General features: G+C 37.5%; 1 protein-coding gene across 1 annotated transcript; it reads right to left on the minus strand.

Moving 5' to 3' along the window:
* Positions 1-1242: 1242 nt before the first annotated feature.
* On the minus strand, positions 1243-22319 carry adipor2 (adiponectin receptor 2). Its single transcript, XM_023350374.1, has 9 exons — positions 22210-22319; positions 12548-12640; positions 11711-12013; positions 6063-6215; positions 4714-4885; positions 3896-4082; positions 3632-3819; positions 3323-3516; positions 1243-3230 (listed from the first exon to the last, which is right to left on the minus strand). The coding sequence occupies exons 3-9, from the start codon at positions 11795-11797 to the stop codon at positions 3102-3104; spliced, it is 1110 nt and encodes a 369-aa protein (XP_023206142.1). The 5' UTR covers positions 11798-12013; positions 12548-12640; positions 22210-22319; the 3' UTR covers positions 1243-3101.
* Positions 22320-22692: the final 373 nt, after the last annotated feature.

A 22692-nucleotide genomic window follows, 5' to 3' on the forward strand; every position in this document is an offset into this window, starting at 1 on the left:
TTCTCCTGTTAAAAATCAATAAATAAATGTTTAAAAAAAAAAAATGTCCGAAAAAGGACATAATATACTATGATGTTGAAAATGTCCGAAAAATAACATACTATGACGTCAAAAATGTCCGAGAAAGGACATACTATACTATGTCAAAAATGTCCAAAAAATGACATAGTATACTGTATATACTATGATGTCGAAAATGTCCCAAAAAATGACATACTATACTATGATGTCGAAAATGTCCAAAAAATGACATACTATACTGTATATACTATGATGTTGAAAATGTCCGAAAAATAACATACTGATGTCGAAAATGTCCAAAAAATGACATGCTATACTATGATGTTGAAAATGTCCAAAAAATAACTTGCTATACTATGTCCGAAAAATGACTTCGATGTCATAGTATAGTAGGTCATTTTTTTTTACATTTTCGACGTCAAAATTATATAGTATAATATGACGTCGAAATTGTCTGAAAAATGACATACCATAAAAACGAAGTAAAAAGACACAGTATAGTATGTCAAAAATGAGGTAAAAAGACACATAGTATATAGTATGATGCCAAAAACTTGGTAAAATTTCGCGTATTATAGTATGATGTCAAAAACGAGTTAAAAAGACACATAGTATAGTATGATGTCAAAAACGAGGTAAAAAGACACATACCTCATCATGTCCATGAGGCCAAACGAGACTGACGCCAAAAATAAGATCAAGAGATGTCGAAAATGAAATATTGCCTCTTGTAAAAAAAAAAAAAAGACGACAGCGAGACCGTCTACTAAAACTTAAAATCTCAACAAGTTTAAACACCAGACAATTAAATACATAACGCCTAAGACTGAGTAAATAAGACACTCAAATACACCGCCCATTAGCGCCATTATGGGTCTTCCAGTGTGTTTCCATTTTTGACCAAGAGGGGGCGCTCTACCTTTCAGTGAGAGGCATGCAACGGGATTGCTAACGTGCCGCCTGTATTCGCATAAAAAGCAACATTTTATAAACTATAAAAAAAATAATTCTGAAATAAAATGCCGATTAAGTGTATGGTCAGACGAATTGCTCAACAAAACACCAGATGGATAGTTAAAATATTTACACAATAAGACCGAACATCTGGAAAAAACATAATTTTCATACTCTATTTCCTTCCTTCATACTTCTCCGGACCTGCAAAATACATTTAGCAAACTCCATACTTTTCTCTCACAGAGTAAAAACTAGTTAGACAAATCGAGTTCAAAAAATCTTTTTATTAGAACAATACAGCAGATATAAAGGTCTATTGCAAATCAAACACTCCCATCAGAATGGAATATGTGCTTCAACAGACAATATGCTCTCTGCAAGAGAAATAAATTAAGATTGATAAAACAAACAGAAAATGAGAGAAGAAAAACAATAGAACAAAGCAAGATCTTTTTCTTCTTTTATAAAATATATAATGCAGAGAAGAGAAAGCAGATCACTCAACTTGCTGATTAAGAACTAGCAAACCTAAATTTCAAACAATAATTGAGACATAATTCAGAACAAAAGCCCAAAAAAGATTCTTTTTTTATGCATATGTAAAAATTTGGTATTACCTGAAAACTTGAATTGGAAAAGTTCACTTTTTATCAATCACCAAGTGTCGTCTCAACATCTGAGACTAACCACGAGCCCTTAAAGAAGCAGGAGCTTTTTAAAAGATAACGTCATATTAAACATAGCTGTTTATAAGTGACTTTGTCTTTGGTCACCAAGTGTTTATTACGATCTAACAAAGAAAATAAATAACCTGAAAGTAAAGCCTGCATTAAAGTGGATACATAAAACGCAAAAGAAAAACAAATTCTAAATGAAAAAACATTTTCAAGAAGAAATGATCCTCATCCTTAATGAGAGAAACTCAGGATGAGGATTAAAACAAACTGCATCTGTATTTAAGGAGACTGCAGTTTGATCGCAATTATAAAAAAATAATAGATATGATCGAGGCATTGCTTATAAAAATATCCTGGGTAGGCTTAATATGTTTTAATAAATCATTTAGAGGAGGGTGTAGAAAAAATAATTTTATATGGGTAGAACAGAAATAAGATTTACATTTCTATAGATAATTTAACAGTATAAGGACGAATTAAAGCCGCTACATATAAAGATTGGTTTTTGTCTTTTGTTGTTATGCTTGTATTTTTGTTTCAAGATTTTGGATCAGTATTCAAGGCTCAGACAGAAATTCAGTGGTCTACTTGTCAATGTTTATTTAACCAGAAATGTGACCCCTAAACAACTGCGACAAAATATCAATTGCTAATATTTTGCTAATGTTTTGTCAATTTTCCTGCAAATCTCAATTACTTAAAAACAATCTAAAGCTGTGAGAAAGAAATCCCACCACCGCCATATTCATTTCCCTGCCACCGTACGGGTGGACACCCCTACCCCACTTTAATTATCATGTAACATATTGATTTATTCTTATTTTATAACATGTTTTTTGTCATTTTTTTTATAAATTTCATACAAATCTATAACCAAACGTTTAGAAATCTTATTTACATTTTTTTTAATTAAAAGAGACTATGAACCTTTTGTCCCATCCATCTTAACTTACAAAGCTTAATAAAGGAAGAACTCTGAAGGCCTTTTTCACTCAAATGTTTTCAAACCTCATCAGAAAGTGACTCAGAAAAACAGCATTCACCAATGGAGAGGGGAAAAAAACACACCACCCAAAATGCTTGTGAAGTTGGTTCATTAATCCAAGAATCAGATCAATGCAAACACAAAGAGGAGTTTTTAACCTCCCGTTCCGTCCCAACCTGCTTAGCACAACAGGCTGCGGTAGAAGAAATGTTTGAGCCATAGAAACAGAGCCAGAAGTGGTTGGTGTAGAAAAACTCAGACAAAATGAGAACAAGCTAATTTTTTGTCTCAGATTAACAGCGCCCCCTGGGGGGCAAGCCACTGTGGTCTTCGGTTGCAGCGATGGGATCTGTGTACGCTTCTGTCTGAGAAGTGAGTGAGGGTCTGTGCATATTATATGAGCCAGTGCCGTCTCGTATACTGTCAGTGAATGAGTGAGTCAGAGTGTGTTTATGTGTGTGTTAAAGCATGCCATTCTCAGTGCAGCCGCCTCCTGCAGTATACCGAAACTCCTGCAAGTTAGAGACGCCGTGAAAATGGACGAAAGCCCCTGCGACTACCAGGATGTGGAACAGCTGGTGGGAGTGGAACTGTGACAAAAAGAGAAACACACACAGCAGCAATGAGTGGGGAGACATACTAACCACAACATACTTATCACATGCGTTTGTTTGACACTCACCCAGATGTCACACTTGCCAGGGAAGAACCTCTCTGGGATGCGAGCAGCGTACAAACAGGCGCCGGTGATGTAGAGCATCGCCATGAGAAACAGCCAGCCCATCTGACCGATGGTAGTGGCTTTGATCAGACCCTCGCTGATGACAAAGTGAAGGGTGGGAACCACGCCGCTCAAACCCAAACCTACAAACACTCCTAGGAACAGACAGGAGAATTCAGTAGACCACAGAGAAAAATACGAAACAGCATATGAGGGCCGGCATCTGTCATTTATTCATTTCTGAAATGCCAAACTGAAGCTTAACCTTACCTGCTCTGACACCTCTGTACTGTGGAGTAGCAAAAAAGTCACACTGTGAAACTGTGATGGCAGCCAGACCCAGGACACACACAATTATCAGGTAGATGAAGCAGGGCTGAGGCGAGCAGTAGAAAGAATAGTACAACCAGGGGACGAAGGAGCCCATGATCAGGAAGGCAATCCCACTGTAGTCCAATCTGAACATAACATAAGTCAGTTAGTAAGAGTCTTTTACTTTCACTGCCACAAAAAAAAAACAGTTGTGTGTCTTACTTGGAAAAGATTCTGGACACGCCCTCCGAGTGACAGTAGACTGTGTGGAAAAGCCAGGAGAAGGAGAGGCAGAGGATGGCTCCGAGGAAAAACATCCCAATTACTACCTTCTCTTGGAGTGGAGCCACAAAAGACATGTTGGGTCTGAACATGTACATGAGACCCAGGCAGAGGAAGAACAAACAGCCTGCAGGAAGGAGGAGAGAGGAACAGTAACGGAAAGAGTGAGAATAAGAGGAGTGAATCATAATAAAAGGGAGAACATTCAGAAATAGATTATGGTTTGCAGTATTACACTAGTTTTTTTTGTTTGTTTTTGTTTTTACAATAAATGTATTCGGCTGTAAATATCCTTAACTGTAGCTCAACTGTAGGTCTGGGGCTCCCCTGATGTAGATGATTTATCACACCACTAGATGGCAGAAGAGAGCTCCAAAAAATAGTTCTGCAACGTTGGCATAAAACGAACGAGTTCAGCCAAAAGGTGCACTGAAAAGAGCACCTTCTCTCCGTTAGTAGATTAAATGTTCAACTTAGTCTGAGTCCTTGGCATTCAATCAATCATACTTTCAACAGTTCTTATGCAAGAAACTGAAACTGCTTCTTAAGCGTTTTAAACAGTAATTCTGTTAGCTAACAGATTATAGCACAATCTGGCTAAATATGAAGATTAAAGGATAAACTGAGAGAAAGTTTCTATTTCAGTCCTAATTATGCTTTGTGCTGTAAGAGCATTGTTCTTTAACGCATTCTCTTGAAACAAAACGTTTGTGTTCGGATCACAGATTGAGGTTGGGATGAGAGGGTGAGCTGCGTACCTAGCAGGTGCGTCCAAATGTTCCCCGTCTCTGTGTGGATTCTGAAGATGCTCTTAAAGCAGGCGCGAAATGAAGGCATCGGTGGTCTGTGGCCGTGAAGCAGGAAGTCGTTGTCTTTCAGCCAATCCGGGAGCACGTCGTGAGGGATGACGCGCCACCTACCCTCCCACATCTGTTTGGTAAACAAAACACCTTAAATCATTTTTGCCCAAAGACACCAAGAGCCAGTAAAAAGTATATGATACAAAAGGCTTTAGCTAAACACAAGATGTTCTTTATCAACTTTATCATTGTCTTTATATCTTTATCCTTATGGTTGCTTAATAAATGGCAAAAATTAGGAACGTGTTTTTGTGGCACTGGCTTCAGCACAGGAAATTACAGCTGGGTGTAATATCTACAGAGTGTCCAGCGAAGATTTCAACATCACATTATCGGATTCTTGTGGCCTGATGTAAGTAAATTAAGTGAAGTCTGATATAGTAAACATGACAGACAGAGAGAGGAGAAGCGTCTGAAAGATTAATTGCAGTCATTTACAAACTGCTGGCTGTGACTTTAGAAGACAGAGTGTATAAATCTACACACTCCAGCAATATCAACTAATCTAATAAAGGTAGGGACCTGTTTATGCAGGATGACCTTTGTGTATACTTGCCTTTCTACTTTCCAAACTATTGCAATACACACACAAGTCAAGTACGAGTTTACATTGGTTGTTAAATTATTCACAGTGGTACATTTTTGACAGCTGATGTCAATTCTATTTTCAAAGCTGTCCGAGTAATTAAGAGGTCCAGTCAGGTGTTCTACTAATGGTCCAGATGACAACTGGCTCTGAGCAGCATAACGAAGCAGAACTGCAGGCCTCTGCTGCGCACATTTAAGGGGAATCAAGCACATAAAGTGTTACTGACAAGGTTAAGACTGGCACCGCAGCCAACTATCTGAAAACTGGATATATTAAACCAGGGTGCTCAATACGAATCCAAAAACAAGACGTCAATAATTGCAGGTAGAGATTGTTTTTACAACCCATTAATACAATAACTATAGTTAATGACTGTATAGGTTTATACATTTTCAATTTTGGCCCATGTCCAAATATGGCTCGTTAGAGTCCGTATTTACAACTTGGACACCATGGCTGTAGTTTACTTTAGGGCACAAGCCTGTCATATTTTTTATGGTTTTATTACTAGTTGTTTTTCTTTTTACTGTGTGGATTTATTGAGCGTCTCAGTAAAACAAACACCTGGGTGAAGCTTAGTGAGAAATATGAGCTAAAGTAAAGTCACCCTTAACATGTGAACACTAACAGAATTAAAGGTGTAAAAAAGTATTTTTACCTTATGTACAAACTCCTCCATCCTTTCCATGGCGTGGTGAGCTTGCAGCAACGGAGTTCTTGCCATGAAGCCTTCGTCGCTGCTTCTCTCATCCTCACTCTGATCCCTCTCCTCTCCTCCTCTGTCATCCTCTTCATGGCACTCGGGGACAGACTGAAACAGGGCAGACAGACATTAGACTGGATTCACGCCAAAATATACAGACATTTTCTTGAAAGGTAGATCATGAGAGAATGTTTGCCAAAGTGCCAATTAATCACGTTAATGAACGAAAAACAAACAAGGAGAATTGGAGAATCGACTATGAACCTATTGGACTTGTTTTCCTTTCCCTGAAAGGTTTTGGACTCTTTCGTGTCAAATAATTGCTGTACATGTGTAACAAAATAAAGAAATTTAAGGGAACAGAAATAAAATGGGATGGTACACAGTTCAATAAGACTTTTAAACTATGGTACTTAAAAGAAATCCTGCAGCATTTGCGACCACTTTTGAACCTTTTAAAAACATGACTTTTATTTCGTAATACCATTAAAAATGACTGCAGATGTCTGGATTGGAAGAGTAGGACCAAAGTTGATCAATTATCTAACCTATGAAAGATTATACCTTTTATTTTTAAGAGAATACAATGGCTTTATATTGAAATATCCACATTTGAAGAAATTTGGATTATAATTATACACCATCATATAAAATATTCAGGTTTTACTTTGGAGTGTAAACGCAATGTTAGAAATTTGAAACCTATTCCAGAAATAATCCAAAAATGCACTAGATTCTTAAATAATCGACCAACAAGGACATTTTAGTAACAGAACTGATTTGGTTAAATAAAGCAGACGCAGCCAACGCCTGCCAATCACAAACAGGAAGCTCAACAGTCAAAAAGTGTGAATTTAGTTGAACGACTCGAGACACAGCTGGGCAGTCAGCGCCGCCTGGTGATAAGTATGCAGTCATTAATCAGAACTGGTGTACAAACAAACAACAGACGTAACACACACACACTGAAACAGCGATGCTCCATGGAAAAACAAAAAAGAAATCAGGTGGAAAACCGTGATAAGCACAGCAGTGGAAACAGCTGAAATCATCCAAACCTCCATTGCACACGCATTACTTTATTATGAACGAAGATAACAGGAAAGAAAAATGCACCTTCTGTTGCTGTTTAAGGAGGAAAGAAAGTGAGGAAATTCAATGAGACAGAAATAAAAAATGAGAATGTTGTCAGATGCAAAACCTGTTTTTTAAAAAAGGAAAACAGACCAAAATATCCTCTGGATCAGCCCAGTTCCTGTCTGCTCTTAGAATGATGCCCCTTCTGATGAAATGTACTTCTCAGTTTCTGTGGTTTATTTTTCCATCTGCTAATGTTAAGATTGTACATGTATCAATGGTGCTTAACCATGCATTAGGACTTGTTTCAGTCAGCTGCAAAGAGCACACAGAGACAGCACTCACTAATCATGCTAAATAACTTGCAAAAGATGCTAACGACAGCTCATGAAGTCCACTTGCAAACATTGTCTTACATAGTAAAATCAGAATTAGCTAAAATTGGTATCAGCAGATCAAAGATCGTCCTTAATTTTCTGATTAGTGAATCTCAAATAAGATTAAATATGAGGGGGAAAAAATTAAACGTGGAATCCCCAAATTGGGTTTCTTGTTTTGGTCACAGCCGTTTCGGTTGATTTTTAGTTGGGGCAGGAGGTCTTAAAATTGGTTGACAGACCACAAAACACAAACTAAAACCACTTCTTTTCTGAGGAACGTTTCAGCAGCATGAAGTCCCGTCACTGAAAGCCACAGTTGTGAGGTTTAGAGGGAGATGACACAGGATGTCTGAGTGACGTCTGCTCATGAGGAGCTTCTGTTAATCATCAGAAAACATTCAAAGTCTGAAACAACCCATGTTCTTGGACATTTTTATGTTTCTCACATTAAATCCCCTCAGAGATCTGCACATGCAAGCTGTGACCTAACCTCAGCTGTTCAGCCTCCCACTGGCCACAAGGGTAAAGGCTCCGGGGTCAAATTTCACTCTGTATAAAAGTGGCTGGATGTCGGGCCAACGGTATGAACCGTCCCCTCTTGGAGGCGCCCAGGTTGGCTGTTCATCTAAAACACCCAGTTATTTATTCCCTGCATCACAGTTGGAGCCATACTTCAGCAGAAAGCCTTTCCAGTTGTTCTCAGAACTGATTTCAAAGAAACAACACCTGAAACTCCTAGGGGAAGATTGCATGAAAAGCCATCGGTGTGTTTGCATAGCACATCACCTGCACACTGGAATCCAGATCCACGAAACAAAATACTTTTCCTAATCGCTTCCTGGAAAAATGCAAGTGTAAATACATTTGATTTTTTTCAGCCCAGCAGAAGGAAGATTTCTTTTTCTACTTTCACTAAGGAAAACATGAAAACCAAGCTCATCTTCATATTTATCTTTTCTGATAATATAATTAAAAAATTTTGCTGAGTAATTTTGTCCACTTAAGCAATGTTATAGTTGGGGTGTGTGTACACAGATGCTCACACTACGTCTGATAAAGAAGGTTGGAAGCCTTATCAGTGAAATGCAGACACATCCTGAGCTGAATTACAAAACATGATCATTAGAATTCCTGTTTGTTTATTTCTTTGGGGCATTTTGATGGAGTGAGGCAGAAGAGTGTCATAGAACAATAATTTAACATATATACTGTATATCTATATAGATATATCTATATTGAGATATATCTATATATACACACCAATGATAGTCAAAAATGTAACAATGTGATAAAGCTGTAAATCAGTGAGCCACTTTGTGAATGTTGCTCAGGTTAAAAGTGATTTTTAATTGGGGCCTTTACTCCAATACTAAGAACAAATGCAAAAACAACAAACAGCACATTTTTAAGATCAGATACTTAATTTACCTCAATTATTTACAATGATTTTCTTAATTTTGGACAATAAAACTACATTTGTATGGATAAAAAGGTTTTTTCTGCATTCCCCACATATCTTGATTGATAAGCAGCGATAGGAAGAAAAAAGGGTTTGAGAGCTCTTTCTACCTAGAAGTAAATCAGGATGTTTTTCTTCTGATTCCCAGAAGGCCAGACTTCTTCTCTGCCACAGAGAGCATATGTCATGCTCCCCTCAGACTCATTAACTCCATGTTGTTCTTTCTGGTCAATTTCACCTGACTAATGACTGGTTTTCTGCAAACACGCCTTTCACATGCTTGCATTTTGAGGTATCTGCTGCTTGATGGCCTTTAATAGTGAGTCAGCAGGAGCTAGCAGTGTAAAAACAGAGAAGGAGCAGAAAGCTAAGAGGAACACAGATGAAACTCTGGAAAGTCTGAGAGTTGAACGTGCCAGAGAGGGAAGAGCTCACCCCTGCACACATTAACTCTCAAGGCAGGGCAGAGATATTCAACATGTGACTCACACATGTTCACTGCCATCTTGGGATTGTAGGAAAAGACACTGTGACCCTCAGTAGCGGCCTGTTCTCAAGACAGGACACTGTGCTTCCTGTTCTGACCAGGTGGAGGACGTGAATGCTCTACAGGCACAGCAACAGAGACCCTTTAAAGTAAGAGTGCTTAAATCTGCCACTTTAAAGTTTTTGTTGTCCTTGGGGTTACGCAAGTAAACTGCATAATCATCCACTGTTACACCATAAAGTTTCAGCTAATTTCACTTCCCTAGCAGCTCACATGATTTTTTAAATAGGCTTAATAGAAAATTTTTGTACAGAATTTGAACCAGGTGAAGATACAACTATTCCTCTTGAGGAGTTTTAGAAAGAACATATTTACAGACAAAGGTTGTTTTACCTTATATGCAAAATGTATATATTTTTTATACAGCTTTATGTTAAGTACTGCTCTGAGTGTGTTGTTCTTTCATTTTTTTGAGTTTGTATAATCCAGGCAACAATTAATTGATTGATTCCTAAACTAGTTGACGATTATTTCAATAATCATCACGATTAAACTGATTAACTGTTTCAGCTCTATTACCCAGCAAATTTAACAAACTTTATACAAGTATTAAAGTCTGCTTGTCTTATAGAGATGAAATTAAAATCTTCAAAACTGAATCTGAGAGCAGTTCAGATTTTTATGAAGTTAATTTTCTAACTGTGGATTGTAATGTCTACTTGTTAGTTTTATTGGAAGCCATCAAGTTGCTTTAGAAAACAACAGAACAAGTCCGAATAGTATTTTACTTCTGTCATAAAAAATTATATTAAAGCAAGAACAGCTCCAATCGAGCGAGTGCAGCTGAGGACAGAAGTGTACCAGGTGAAATCTGGTGGTAAACAGGATGTGGAATGCCAGCCTGAAAGCTTCACCACACACACACACACACACCAACAGACAGCAAGCCGTGAACGAGTGAAACGAGGCCTTGTTTAGGGGACAGGGGGGTTGGAAACCGTGCCTTGTTGTGACCGAGGTAGGTGTCTTCTGATGCCGTCTCAGGTTTACGTGTTGTGTTACAGCAGGTAAAAAAAAAGGTTGAACCCCAACACACACAGCAAAAAAAAAAAAAAGAAAGATTGTGTTTCAGATGGCTCTTTCCTGCTGAAGAATAGAATTGACCTATTCTCTGTGTGCTTACAGACAGCACCTGAAAACGAACGAAGTGTTGTCTCAGTGCGTCTGGTGCATTAGTTTAACCGGGTCAATAGTCAGATTTGTTTGCTCTCTTTCCAGTAAGGCCGCCATTATACATATAACAACAGATTTCTTTATGGATCTGTTGTTAAATAACAAACCATCGCCATTAACTTAGAAAGGACCTGACTGATGAAGCAGAGCCAGCTTCATCATAAGGCAGCTCTAATTGCTACAGCACGGTGTGAGTCATCAGAGCCTGCAGAGCCTTGAAAGTGGTGCGGTTATCAATAAGTGGAGGTGGATGTTGGGAACCTTGGACAAAGAGGCTCGTGACCAAAGCATGTAAACTCAAACTGCTGCTTGTACATCTGACTTACCGTAATAATCCATTATATTGCAGCAAACTGAAAAAAAAATATCGAGAGTCGATTCCTTTCCTTTGTTTGTCTTGAAATAAGATTGATTTCACTTCTACTACTAGCGCTACTACTCAGAATAACTTCAGGAAATAAAATCTGTCCCTTTTCATTTTTTAAGTCATGTTTTTCTGCATGTTTAAAGTTTTTACATTTCCCCAGAGAACCAATAAAGCTCTGTTATCTGATCTCTGCTGTAACTCTTTAGGCTTACGATTGACTCAATAGTACTTTAAAGGAGACTCCAAACTTTTCCAATTCAGCTTCAAAAATCAAGTTCAAAATTGCTCTTTAGAAGATTTTACTGAGTTTGAAACATAATCTGCTAATCACTATACATGTTGTTCACAAAGATTTGAAATTTTCTTTTTTTTTTATTTAAATGAGAAAAGGCAGTGATGTATAATTTTGTTTTCAAACAGCCGGACGGATCAGCTTCACGCCCTCAACTTCTTAATGACTCCTTTTACATTATTAACGTTAGGATGCGAGCTTTGGTTTTGTTTTACAGTGTGACCCAGTAAAGCCCCGCCATGCCACATGCCTCTGAACAAAGCCCCAAAGCTGCTGACAGCAGGCAGGTGTGTGTGTCCTGTACTCACGCCATGGTGTGAGGGGCACTCTGCGGTGCTGAGGTGACTGGTTGAAGAGCCTGAGGTGTTGGGTGTGTTTTTCTCCTGTGGACTCATGGGACCTGCAGGTGAGCAGTTTGTGGCATTTTCTGTGAGGTTAGAGTTTCTGTGTCGCAGCACGAAGGCCGGGCCCTCATCTGGCCTCCCGGCCCTGACAGTCTCTTCTTCGTCCAGCTTGAGAGGCTGGACTGCCTTCTTTATTTGAAAGCAAGAAGGATCCCAGCTGGAGCTGGACAGAAGACTGAGGGGTGCAGCCACCAACCGAAAAAAAATCTGAAACGATTAGAGTGGAAAGTTAAAATAAAAATCATGCAGGCAGGTCAAAACTCAAACTTCAATGTGTTTTATTAGGAATTCATGTGGTAGACCCAACACAAAATGGTTCATTTAAGTGAAATGGAAGGAAAATATATATAAATAGAGCTACTTGTCGCCATGGTTACAGCTGTACATTTTTTGTGGTCTGTCTACCAGCTTTTCACATGTGGAAACAGAAAGTTTTACTCGTTCTTCGCAGAAAGAACTCAACCTCTCCACAACTTCCCAACCTCATCCTTACAAGAAATGTATAAAAACTTCCCCTCTGCATGATGCTGCCACTGCCATGTTTTACCACCACATGTCTTACAAAAGTTTTTTTCTGTCCCAGACATGGCTCACATTGACTTAATGAGTTGATTTCTGCAGCAACTGGTTGCACTTGGATTTATTTAGCTGAATTAATTCAATTGATAATTTCATGTACCTTTGGGATAAATAAAATATTATTGTATTGAGCTTGTTGCAAAATGTATGAATATTAAATACCTGGGTTGTAGCTGAAGTTTCTGAACTTGAAGATGGGTTTGAGTCGAGGCTTTATGGGACTAAGCTGGAGAGGAACTGCAGTCCAGAGAGAAACTGAAGGAAAGAAAAAACAATGACTGATGTTAGTCCCAATTTACTGCAAAACAATACAACAGATCAAAAGAAAAACAACAATATAACATCAACGTAAAAATGTAAAAATAATTCAAATGCGGCAGACAAAAACCAGTTAGCTGAATAAAACATTCAACACTTTTAACCAGTCCCAAACTTTAAACAAAAGATGTCAAGTAACGGAAGTCAGCCTCCAAAATATCCCTCAGTGTCTTGTCTGAATCACTCCATTACGCCATCCACCCTAAATGCTGCGTTTAACAAGAGTTGAAAACAATAAGAAGCTGCCAACTTGCTGTCATGGTGAGTTGCTTCGCAACGAGAGGTGTCAAGGACAGCAACAAGACATTCACATACAGGAAGATGAAGTATTCCCCGGCGGCAAATTGTTTTGCACTCTAGCTTTCCTCTTAAACAGAGTTAGCTGTTAAGAACCAGAGTTAAAATGTGAGCCCATCTTTAAATAGATTAAAGAAGCTTCCGATGGAAACAGTTGCATTAAACTTGTAAACAGTTCTACAAAAAAGAACATGCTTTTATTTTAACTGCAGGTTTCCAAAAGGGACGACCAAAGCTTTAACAATTTAGAAATAATCAGGAATGCAGCTGCAGACTCATTTCCACATACTGTTGCTTGCTATATGTTTACCTCCCATCTTTCACCGGGCTCCAGTGAGGCCAAATCGATGTAAATATGTCCCAAAGGTTAGCACAGGGCTGCGTCATTTAAACTCTCACCCCGCCCCACACAATACATTAAAGCTCATTACTCTCAGTGGGAAAAATAACCCTTCAGGTAAACCAGAGTTTCTTCAACACATTTTGAAAGAGGACTGAAGGTAATAGGAGAAAGAAACAAATACTACTAACATGTTTTACACATGAACCTTCAGAAAGCAACGTTATTCACTCAGGACCCTTTTTTCACTCAGTGACGTCTTATCAATTTCTATTTCTGCCGCCCAACTATTATCAAAAATAACTGTAGCACTTTTCTCTGGTAGCCACTGCCACATTTCCTGTCGTGTTGGAAAGTTTGCTTTCACAGATACTTTTGATGTGATTTTTTTCAGTCCTCGTTTAGCCCCCAGGAGGATAGACGCATGTGATCGCAGAGCGAGCACAAACCGTCCTTTTGACAATTTGAAAAGGTCTGGAAAGCAGAAAAAAAAAATAATAAGGAAAAAGTAAAGAAGCATATTTATCCACCACTAAACGAACATCGTTCACTTTACTTTGTACGAGAAGTTTGATGTTGCAAGAATGTTTTTCATTCTACGTTGTTTAGTATCCTGAGGAATCAAAGACTCATGTAATCATTGGCACTACTTGTGAAAATAACAGTAGCAAAACAAACAGAACAGTACAGACTGGCCCGGCCCCAAATTAAGATAAAAAGGCTCATTTGATGGAAGTAAAGATATGGAAAGAACACAAAGCAAGAGCTGCTTCACACACCCAGTCCAGGACGTGCTTACAAGGATCTGAACCGACCGACTCCCGAGTTGCTTTAGCCCCTACAACAGCTGACATGTTATGTCTGACCACAACAGGAAGCAGAATGAGTCATCGAACTGTTTCATGCAGGGTAACTATGATCACATTGCTCCCAGATGGGCAACTGGTATCATGCAAGCTTCACTTTTACACTGAAAATACCACCGTTTAAGAATCGGTTTCATTTCTACATTAAAGTGTTCCAAAATATGCAAATTTTCCTGTTTCAAATATAGCTATGAAAAAAGTATTAATCTCACTCAGAGTCATCATTATTATCATCAAGTGGCATTTTTACATCGATGATTTTAGCTCTAAATTTAATACCCTACAATACAGCCTTAGGTACCAGGGTGAAAGCTATTGTAATGTTGTACATTATTGAAATTACAGCCAAATAAACCAAAATAAAAAGCTTAATTCAAAGGAAACCGGGGTCATGAATCAATCAGGTATTTGTGTGCAAAACATCTTTGACTTTGTTCTTTCAGGCTATTCTTAGCGTGGCGTCCCAAATCTCATTTTATCTGCTCTGCATGTTGCTGCTTGTTTTCGTCCGACAAATTCAAAGCTTTATGCAGCTAACCAGAGTTAGAAGAGGAGGCAGGAGCGCCACGCCTTTTTTAATTTTATATTTTTAAAACAATTTGAAAGCAGTCAGCATGTCGTCGCTTTTCACCCTTAATTTAAAATGTGTATCTTTTGATTCTGAAAAATGTCAGTCTTGATTAGTTGGAGATAAGTACTCTGGTCAAAACATGAAAATGAAAACATGCACTCACAAGTTATATATATATAGAAACAGAGCAACTGAGGCCACAGGTAATGTGGGGTCAGTTACTGGTGTAGAGAAGCAAGCATAAATCAATCACTGTATCCAGCACTGTAACTTCACAGAACTCAAATGAAGAACTGCTGAAAACCAAATAAAAGGATCAATACAAAATGATTTGCACTGTTTTTACAAGTGGTGCAGAGATCCCAGCTGAAGAAAAAGGAAAATGAAATAGAAAAAAAAATAGTTATAGAGTACACCTCTGCTCTGGACATTAAGGTGTTGTTTTGGATTGTGATATCTTATTTCCACTACAGACTGCAACTGTTATTTACTTACAAATACTAATTACTTAGAAACGCCGCTCAACAGAAAGCATCGCAAGTCACAGCAAGCCTTGTGACAAAGGTTTGAACAAACTAATGAACTTTTTTCCTTTCTTTCTTTTTTTAAAGAGGAACTTCAGCAAACTAAAGTAGGTCAAATATTTGCTTGTGCGTAAAAAAGGAGAAAAATACATATATAAATAACAAGAAACCAGTTTTACCAACCCCGTCTCCACTTTTAACTGAGCTTTAGGCCTGCATGAATATGCGGTGTCCTGTAATGACACACTAACATGTGGGTCAGAAGCAGTTTAAAAGCAAGTACTGTTTTCTTTACTCTCACTCAGTAGGAAGTAAATATAGGACAAAGGTCAAGCTGTAAAACAGCAGCACTGCAGAGTCAGGTCTATGTACAGCAGGCAAACATGTCAATCTACCACTGATTACTATAACATGTTATCAGGAGGTCAACAGCAAAGTCATCTTTACTCCTCCCATTTCATTTAGGAATCTGATTGTTAATTAAAATATTGCATATCTAAGTATTTTTATGTGAAGACATTTGATGGAGAAAATATGAACGGGTTTATCAGTCTTCTCCATTAGACTCACTTCAACCTATTGCTGTTTTATGTCAAAGAAAGTATCAAATCTCTGATCATGGGTCAAAACTGTATTGGTTAAATACAGTAAACAGTATTAGACTAAAGTTTTGTAATAATTAACAATAGAAATACAGTTTTAAATCAACCTCAGGGGTTTCTTTCCTGCTAAACACCACATTCCAGTGACGACAGCCAATGTTTTTTTTTAATTTGAGGAAATGATAGGAAGTTTGACGTGCATGCTGCTTATTCAGAACCTGAGCTCCTTCTTGGTATTTGCTGCTTTACTTGTGAATGTTCGAAACTGTCCAACGGCATGAAATTTTCCCTTCAATGTGTGCTGGCTGTATGAGTCATTTCATCAGACATGGCCTGCTGCCTGCGTCTGGTACGTCATCGCTCTCTCCCCCTAACACAGACTCTCACCAAAATGTGTAACACCAGATAAACACACACATTTCACAGAATTTCGCTCCCACACAACAAATGCACAGCCTTTTTAATTTCTTAGTCACAACTCCTTAAAGTGATGATATAAAAGACAAGTTAGAAGATGACATTGAGCGGTAGACTTTAACGGGTCACTACTGCATTCCCTTGTCTTATTTTTGTTTCTACTGAAAATCCTACCTCAGCATGACATTCTGTTTTGCACTAACCTGCAATACAAGTTTTATAAGCCTAACAGATGACCAAGTGGCCAAGCCAGTAACACTGACTCACAAACACGTTACACAGGCTCAACTACTCAAGTTCATCAACACAAGCCAACAAAGATCTTCTGTCTGTTCTCACAAATGTTTTGCTAGCAAGTTTTCTTACAGCGTGAAGAAAAAAAACAGAACAAATTTAAAATCACTTTATGAAGTAAAGAGGAAGATAAGTCGCTAAGAGATACACCGATTAGGCTTTTTCCAGGCCGATACCGATGTCAGATTTTGTCAAATACCATTTTTGTTGAGCAGAAAATAAAGGACTTGTAGGATAATCCCCATTACATATTAGTATTTGCATATAAGACTTATTTAATTAAGGGGCATCAAAACATTTCCTGGTGGTGGACTGGAAATGGTGGCAGTTCTTAGTTTGACAAAACATAAAAGGGGGGGAAAAAAAGATCCAACTTTTCAGTATTTGACCAGCTGTTGATTGATTAAGAGTTAAAACGAGCTACTTCTGATCGCTGGCTGATTGATTGGTGGATCTTGACCCAACACTGATCAAAAAGGCAAAAACACTTTGACCTTTGACAGTGACATGGAGCTTGTCTACTCATCAGTCCAAAATCATAAAGATAAAAAGATAAGACTGGTGACAACCTGTTTAGGACAGTGACCTTTGGATGACATTGATGACCCTTGCCACTGTTCTGTTGCAATATCAGTCTATTAGTTTAAACTCACACTTTTCTTTACTTCCAGGAAAACATAAATAAAAACACTGAGTTCAGGTTGTTAGAGATCAGACTGTGTTGTGGGAGTTTTCTTTAACCAAATCAAGAATCACTCAGAGTTGCAGAGTTGGTTAAAACCACCTTTACTTAATTTGGTAAACCTCAAACTGATGCTGAATTTTCCCGCAACCTCTGCAAAGTTTGGTTGCTTCAAGATAAACAACATAAACTCACTGTCAGGTTTTCTGTTGCCCATGCAAAAATGTTTGTGGATCAGGCATAAATATGCTTTCCAGACTTAAATGCAGGTTGTGGTTGTAGTGCGTTACGTTGTGCGTCCCTGTGGTTGGGGGTTTCACACCAGTATCCATTTAAATGTGGGGCAGCTCTGCAGAGAACTAAACCTGCTGTTTGAAGTCAGATGAATGGTTCGGCTGTTCAATACGTCTGAGACACAGGCATTTCAACACGGCACACTCCAACCAAACTATAATATTACCCAAAATACCATTTCAACCTCTGTCTCCACAAAGCTACAGCTGATCATAAATAATGAGTAGTGTTGGCTTTGAGCTGAAACCTCATTTGGGTGGGGTTCACTTTTGGGGTGCAGTAATGCGGTATGATTCAGGAGCATCGCCCAGCTAGCTTCTACATAAAAACGAACCGCTAACATCAAGAGCAAACGGACAAAGTGGGCGTCCTCTGGTGTCCTGATACAGCAGGGACATTCTGGTCCAGCTGCCAGGAGTCTTATGATTGAGACCGGAACAAAGAGAGACAGTGTGACGAGCATTTGACACAAACACACACTCGTTCTCTGAGTCGAGACACAGCACAGATATTATCAGGAACACACTTCTGATAGGCATGGTATGCTTTAAATCCCTTAAATTGTCAATGTTTACAAGTTTTAAAGTAATGACAAATAAAAAAATTGATTTCAGGGGAAAAACTTAAATACCAACACGTGTATTTATGACTAGATTTTATGAAATGTAAATGTTAATGCTGGTCCCAAGTTGATAAAATATTTTCCTCACCAAAAGACAATTAAATTAAATTAAATTAAATTAAATTAAATTATTGTAGTAGAAGAATCAGAAAGCATCTCATGCTGGTCAAACAGCTTCAGAGGTTATTTAATAGATTATTTGAATAAAAAGATAAATAATTTCAGCATAGAAGGCTGAAATAAATTTTGTTACCAAATAAAATTATGTTATTTGGTATAAAAAACAAGGGTCATATTGAAAAATAATTGATAAAATCATAAATATATTTTACAAATATCTTAAATAGGATTCAGCCAGTCTAAAAGAAATCTCTTTGCAATTGATACATTTTTAATGGATAAAACATAAAAATAGTTTCAGTCTAGAATTAATAAATTATTCCAATTTTGATAATGTAATAAAAACTAGTCTTTATGCTTTATGTGGACAAATTTTATATATACATCAGATTAAAATAGTGATCTTGTGTTTTAACATAATTTTAGGAATTGTGACAAAACAAACTAATTTAAATTTGCGGCAATAAAAAAAGTGGATATTATACCACCTCTGGTATTTATGATGATTTTTGTAAACCTAAATTATTCGAAATACCCTGACTCCTTTTAGACACCAACTGTCTGACATGAAGCGCACACAAAGTCTAAATTACTATTCACAGATAATAAAAAGCTGAGCTCCAAGTGTGCATGAAGCCAAACCACTACTGACAGAGGGAGCCCAGCAGACCACAATAAGGTTGTCAGTCCTGCTGGTGAACAACCAGAAGTGGCTTTAAAGCACTAGGTGGTAATCCAAAAGTGGGTCAAATGAAAATAACTAGTCTCAGAAGATAAAAAAAGAGCAACATTGAGATATTAAAAATACATATTCCTTTTGTGTATGCAGCGTGAAACTGACTGAAGAAGACCACATTATTAATAACTGTTCACCATTACCAAATTTTGGGTTTTCCAAACATCCCTAGAACGGTGGGCAATTTATCTGCAGTCTTTGACGATGAATTAAGTCAGATTATGGTCTAGTTTGTAAAATAGTTGCTTATTCCTTATTTAATCTTAAATTTTAATACAATCAGAAAGAATTTGCTTAAAAATGTTACTGCAGCTGCAAAAGATTCCCATTCAATCATTTACCCTTTAAAGGTGTTTCATGCTTTAAGATGATTACTGTGTCCATGGATAAAGCATTTAAGTCTTGATAATCTTATTTATTTTGGCTTATGCAAGTATTGTGTCTGTACATTTATACAACCGCAGGTGTCAGTGTAAAGCTTTGTAAATCGTGTTTTTCACCAAACACACTCAGACACAGGTTTTAGGCTGCTTTCTGGGTTGTTTTGAAAATAAATAAAAGTGGATGACATAAGAGATGTGTAAAAAAATAAATAAAGCAGCTCTTCTCTTTCTTGATCAATCACCTTCACATTGATGGATCTATTTTTCTATGAGCTATGTTTAGCTACTCTCCTGGCTGGCACACTTTCAAACACTGACATCATTACACATTAAATTCACCACAGAGCTGTACTTTGTCTATGACATATGCTCAATATCAATGTCTTGCAGGGTGGGAGTTGGAGCACATAGCAGCTTAAGCAATAGTTGCATTCTTCGGACGAAATTCAGGGCATATTTTTACTGCACAATCTTGCAAAACGTTGATTGTGAAAGGCACTGAAACATCAAATAAATTATGCAGTAAATATCTGCTCTGAAATTACAAGATGAATCTGTCAGTTTAAAAATGAACCAAGTTCCTGGAGTAATGAAAAACAGCTTAATAAGAACGTAACGGTTATTATTAACTCAGCCTCATGATTCCACGCACTTCAGTTTCATTCTGTCACTTTGGGTTAGTTGTAAATGGAAACTTAATCGAGGAAAAGAAACTGTATTAAATATGAATTTCTCATATAGGTAGGTTATTGAAAGAGTTTCTATACTGCCGAAGTTTGTGTCCAAGACAACTACCCAGACTATAAAATATTTATAAAATGACTTCATGCCTGAAGAAGACTGACTGAAAATTGGATGTTGCACCATATACAGATGGAGAGAAATATCAGATATCTAAAAATGACAAGTTCTGTCTCATACTCCTAGAGATAAATATTCAGCTGTGACTAGTTTACTACTGGTAAATGTGTTTCTCAGTGCTAACAACTGTTTGACAACAAGCTATTTTTGGAATATTCTGGGAAAATGCTTAACATTTTCTGATGCAATACAGTAATGGTTCAACACATTAATAAATACTTATATTTTTACTTAAAAAGTTAGATGCACATCCATAGGGTTGGCTAGTAAAATGTAGTTTTCTGGGTAGGCTACTGGTATGAGTGCAAATCATGGTTTTAAAACATCATACTTTGAGAACTGCACAAAATTTACGCTACACAACTTCAACAGTTTAAAGTGACTTTAATGGAATGTTAAAATGCTAAGGTCAGCCCCTCGTTCACGAGACACACAAATTCATCTCATTCCCGGTTGCAGAAAACAGGTTTGGTGTGAAAACTTAAGGTGTGTCACTCATTACTCCCATTGTGATGAAGCTGTATTTACAGCAGGATAAAGTATGGCCTTTCTGTTCTAAATAAACCAATAAGCTTACATTATTGTTACAAGATTTTTGTGTAAATGCCATAAAATGTGTGTTATTTTAAATAAAAAATACAGTTGTTTGCTATTGTAAGGAGGTATTTAATCATTTCAAATAATTACAGAACAGTAATTTTTGTTCTGTTTCTGTTGACAACCTAGTCAGGGTTACATGCTGAAGTTTCAGCCCAACAAAGTGCGTATTTAAACAAACCAAAGAAAAGTAACTATTTGTATATAAAGCTATACAAATAGGTAGGTGTGGTAGGTAATATGTTCCATTATTTATATTCCAAAATTGAGCTTATTTGATAAGTAGTTCATGCTAAATTACCCCACAATTGGTCTAGAAATCATCTAAAAAATTCACAAATACAAGGGCATGCAAGAAGAACTCATGGTAGAATTCTGTCTAACTTGAAAATAATTCTAACATACTTATTAAAGTCTCTTTAAATTCAAAAGTAATTAAAAAAAAGTTAATAACGCAGTAAGTTTTGTACCTGGTATTTTCTGTACTCCTATTTTTTGCTGACTTAAGAGAGCAAGAAACAGGTGGAAATAAAGATATTAATTATACAAGATTCACTTATATTGAAAAACTGACAACAGCAGCTACTTGTCAGTCACTTAACAACCCACCTTTAAATACCAAAAAGGAAACTATCTTCGCTAAAATAACGTCAAGATGAGAAAAGTAAATTAATAGTGGGAGCTCAGAGATCCCAGGTATCAACTTAACACTGGCGAGCAAGACAAAGAAAAGACAAACTCCAGACAGTCTATCTTCCACTGACGGCGCCAACTTTTACCAATTTAATACAAGACAACAACAAAATTGTGTGTCATCTAGCTAACATTACGCTAATGTAAAAAGTAACCGTAGTTACATCTAGAATGCCTAAGAAAAAAAGACCCCAGACATACCGCAGCCCTTCAGCAGTCTGTGAACATGGTTTGTTTACACCGAGCTAGCGAGCTGGCTAGTTCGCTGCCACGTCTGACAAAAGCGAGAAAAGTAATTTAGACAGACTATGTTTGTGTTGACAGCTTTCCCCGTCGCACTCAATGTCTTTAAACATGCCAAATAACAGGTTCATGTGTATAACAATGTCTCCCAAAGACAAAGAAAAGCTTTGTTTTTCGGGGCTGGCTAGCAGCTTCTAACTCCTGTTGTTTTGACAGCCAGAATTAGCTGGATAGCAAAGCTGCTATTCAGGGAGGCGCTAACGTTACATTAAGGAAAGTATGGGGTGATATTTAACAACCTAAAACAGGACATAAAAACAGCACTGATAATCAACAGTAACCAAATACGATTGGTAATATTCACCTGCTAAGAATATCCGAGGAGAAATCAGTGCTCTAGGTGATGTTAAAAGAGTTGGCAGAGAGTTGTAGCTGCCACCCAGCTCCTCTCCAGCCTAAACGGTTACTAAGCGAGCTCCCTTCCAGAGCTCACTCACCTACCGGAGGGAGGCGTTCAGTCCGTGACGCTACTCGCATGAGCACAAGACATCCAATCAGATGGCTCTGCGAAGAAACTGACCAATCAGCGATGACCAGGAACAAGACATGATTCTTCTATTGTAGTTTTTAACCAAAGCTGTTACCCAAAAGCAAAAATACTAAAAACAAAGAAAGCCGAACAATTACTGTAAAAAATAACTGAATAAAGGCTGAAAACAAATGAAAAATTAAATAAACAGCAAAGATGCAAATGATAAACAAACAAAACAGGAAAATAACCCTAGTGACATAAGTATGTATGATGGTAAATCTGGAAAAAAAAAAAAAAAACCTAGAGGACACAAAA

The sequence above is a fragment of the Xiphophorus maculatus genome, chromosome 17 (genome assembly GCF_002775205.1).
Source record: "Xiphophorus maculatus strain JP 163 A chromosome 17, X_maculatus-5.0-male, whole genome shotgun sequence".
Classification (NCBI taxonomy): domain Eukaryota; kingdom Metazoa; phylum Chordata; class Actinopteri; order Cyprinodontiformes; family Poeciliidae; genus Xiphophorus; species Xiphophorus maculatus.

Bases quoted from the DNA above. Each gene is read 5' to 3' on its own strand.
- adipor2 (XM_023350374.1), bottom strand. From the start codon at position 11,797: ATGAGTCCACAGGAGAAAAACACACCCAACACCTCAGGCTCTTCAACC. The intron at 4,083-4,713 runs GTACGCAGCTCA...TCCTTCCTGCAG, and splicing joins CATTTGGACGCACCTGCTAG to GCTGTTTGTTCTTCCTCTGC. The intron at 3,231-3,322 runs GTGAGTGTCAAA...TTTTTGTCACAG, and splicing joins CTGGCAAGTGTGACATCTGG to TTCCACTCCCACCAGCTGTT.